General features: G+C 53.6%; 1 protein-coding gene across 1 annotated transcript in view; it reads right to left on the reverse strand.

Moving 5' to 3' along the window:
• LOC122543979 (calpain-1 catalytic subunit-like) overlaps positions 1–3,147 on the reverse strand; it is a 33,708-nt gene that overhangs the window by 10,774 nt on the left and 19,787 nt on the right. The window contains exons 10-13 of the mRNA XM_043682988.1: positions 2,858–2,869; positions 2,065–2,276; positions 1,250–1,289; positions 251–316 (exon numbers count right to left, since the gene is read on the reverse strand). Coding sequence (XP_043538923.1) covers positions 251–316; positions 1,250–1,289; positions 2,065–2,276; positions 2,858–2,869 — 330 coding nt within the window. The remainder of the gene's footprint in view (positions 1–250; positions 317–1,249; positions 1,290–2,064; positions 2,277–2,857; positions 2,870–3,147) is intronic.

A 3,147-nucleotide genomic window follows, 5' to 3' on the forward strand; every position in this document is an offset into this window, starting at 1 on the left:
GCCCCTACAGCCCCTCCCTACCTCTCTAACCCCCTCCAGCCCCTACACTCCCTCCGTGGCATCCCCTGCAGTCCCTACACTCCCTCCCTATCTCTGTCACCCCCTCCAGCCCCTACACCCCCTCCCTATCTCTGTAATTATGTTTGATAATTGCACTGGTAACGTTTGTCTGAACATGAATGACACTGTATCCATGCAGGTAGTTTTTATAATACAGACCAGCTGACACCCTCACATTTCACACACTCACCTCTCCAGCCAACTGCCTGAAGAGACTCTTGAATTTTTCATCAATTGCGTGTTCAGGTACTTCCTCCTGTTGCAGTCACAACAACATTGTCAAACAGGGTTCAACACACTCCAACCAACCCACTTCCCCATCAACAATCCCCATCCCCACCCGCCACCAGTCTGCCCTCTCTCCCAGACAATCCCCTCTCCAAGTCCCCCATCTCTCCGACTGGCTCCCTCCTCCCAATCCATGCTGTCCTGTTGATGGTCCCTCAATGTAGAGTTAGCTTTCCTCTGTATCTAACCCCGTGCTGTCCCTGTCCTGGGGGTGTTTGATGGGGGGACAGTGTAGAGGGAGCTTTACTCTGTATCTAACCCAGTGCTGTCCCTTACCTGGGGGTGTTTGATGGGGGAAGAGTGTAGAGGGAGCTTTACCCTGTATCTAACCCCGTGCTGTCCCTGTCCTGGGGAGTGTTTGATGGGGGACAGTGTAGAGAGAGCTTTACTCTGTATCTAACCCCGTGCTGTCCCTTACCTGGGGGTGTTTGATGGGAGACAGTGTAGAGGGATCTTTACTCTGTATCTAACCCCGTGCTGTCCCTGTCCTGGGAGGGTTTGTTGGGGGGACAGTGTAGATGGAGCTTTACTCTGTATCTAACCCCGTGCTGTCCCTGTCCTGGGGAGGGTTTGATGGGGGACAGTGTAGAGAGAGCTTTACTCTGTATTTAACCGCGTGCTGTCCCTGTCCTGGGAGTGTTTGATGGGGGGACAGTGTAGATGGAGCTTTACTCTGTATCTAACCCCGTGCTGTCCCTGTCCTGGGGAGGGTTTGATGGGGGTGTCAGTGTAGAGGGGGCTTTCCCCTGTATCTAACCCCGTGCTGTGTGGTGTGCAGTTTCAGACACTGTGTTCCATTGCCCTGTTCTGACATCCTCCTGTCTCAGATTCTAGAGAACAGAACAAAATAAAACAAGCAAAATGGTCTGTAATCCCACTCCTTCGACATCTGGTATCTTACCTCCTGTCCGAGGTCAGCACTGATTTCATCATCGAGTTCCCTGTATACAACACAGTTAGAAACAGAAACAGCCCTCAGTCACACAGGTAAATACCTCAGGGCCCCACGTGAGGCTTTACCCCCCCCAGACTTGCCGCCATTTATATTTTCCGAAATGTGGGTGTAACCAGTGAGGCCCATTGATTAGCTGTCGCTAACTGCTCCTCACACTGAGCTTCTGGCTCAGCCAGTTCTGAAGTCGCTGGGGTGTGTAGGCCAGGCTGGGGAGGGTCATCAGCTTCCTTCCCCAAAAAGGACATGAGTGAACCAGACAAAACTATGGCTCTAAGTATTGTCGCTGGCCTGTTAATCCAGAGAGAGATCCCGGTAGTATTCAGGGGACGTGGGCTCAAACCTCACCACCGCAGTTCCCAAAAAAATCTGGACTTAAGAGTCTAACGATGACCATCAATTCATTGTCAATTGTTCGAGAAACCCATCTGGGTCACTAATGTCCTTCAAGAAAGGAAACTGCCATCCTTACCTGGTCTGGCCTACATGTGGCCCCAGACCCACAGCGATGGGGTTGACTCTTCACTGCCCACTGGGTAATTCGAGACGGACAATAAATGCTGGGCCTAGCCAGCGACGCACACATCCCAGGAATGAATAAAAAGTAAAGACAGGTTCGGAGATCCGTGGTCCCCATCGCGGAGACTAGCTCTCGATTCTAGAATTCTGAATCAAATTTAGATTTAAATCGGAACCCGTGGGATGTCAGCCTGACCCCGGAGCCCAGTGATGACACCAGCGCAATCTGCCAAGTGTGAACTTACTCAGAGTGTGAGCGCTTCTCAGAGAACACCCTCAGGCAGAAGTCGGCCTCTTTGTTGGGTTCGAAGGTCGAGGGGACGACGATGTACTCTCCGGCAGGCAGCTTGAAGCGGGTACTGACCTCCCGGAGATTGATGAACATTTCGGAGCGAGCCTGCGAGCCGTGTGTCAGGAAAAAATCCCGCTTCAGGTGAACAGCTGAGCGTCCGGTGTACTGCAACACAGCGGGGGGGGGGGGGGGATCACAGCAGGAGACTTACCCAGGCTAACAGCTCCCAGTGTCACTCTGACTGCAACCTCTCAAACCCACCCTTCAGGGCGTACCTCCCAGCAAACGCAGCCGAGTTTGGGAATGTTCCCACTCCCCACTCAAATCCACAGGTCCCACCCTTCAACAGGAAAACCGGGAGATCAGAAAGTGGACACCGGAACATATCCTACTGTGACGCACCCCACAGCTGAATAGCTGGATGCTAAGGACTGCCTGGGGATACAACACTCAGAACGAACAGGAGGAGGCGCAATTTCCATTCCACTTTTAAAATTCCCGGATCTCTATTAACCGTTGACCCCTTCGCTCACATCGAACCCGTCCCCCGGACCCAGTGCCCACTCCCACCCTGTCCGCCGGACCCAGTGCCCACTCCCACCCCGTCCCCCGGACTCACTGCCCACTCCCACCCTGTCCCCAGGACTCAGTGCCCACCCCTAACCTGTCCCGCCACGACAAGACAATGTTTTTGGCGATTGTTACCTGCTCTGAGCGGTGATCCACAGACAGACAGGATGACTTACCTCAGGGGGGACCTGCAGAGAAAACAGAAAGGCTGGAAATCAGAGCAGGAGAAGGAGGGGGAGGTGGAGGGGGAGAGAGAGACCTACGGGATCCTGCTGTGCGCAGGAACCTGTCAGAGCAACAGCACGGTTCAGCCGTGCAGATATCCTGGCCTCACGTATCTCCCAGACCCTCACCCCGAATTCAGCGGGTCTGGAGAAACCTGACCCTTCCCAGGGAGTGGTGTGTGTACATGTATATGTGTGTGTGTGTGTGTGTGTGTGTGTGTGTATGTGTGTGTGTGTGTATA

The sequence above is a fragment of the Chiloscyllium plagiosum genome, chromosome 45, assembly GCF_004010195.1.
Source record: "Chiloscyllium plagiosum isolate BGI_BamShark_2017 chromosome 45, ASM401019v2, whole genome shotgun sequence".
In the NCBI taxonomy this organism is placed as follows: Eukaryota; Metazoa; Chordata; class Chondrichthyes; order Orectolobiformes; family Hemiscylliidae; genus Chiloscyllium; species Chiloscyllium plagiosum.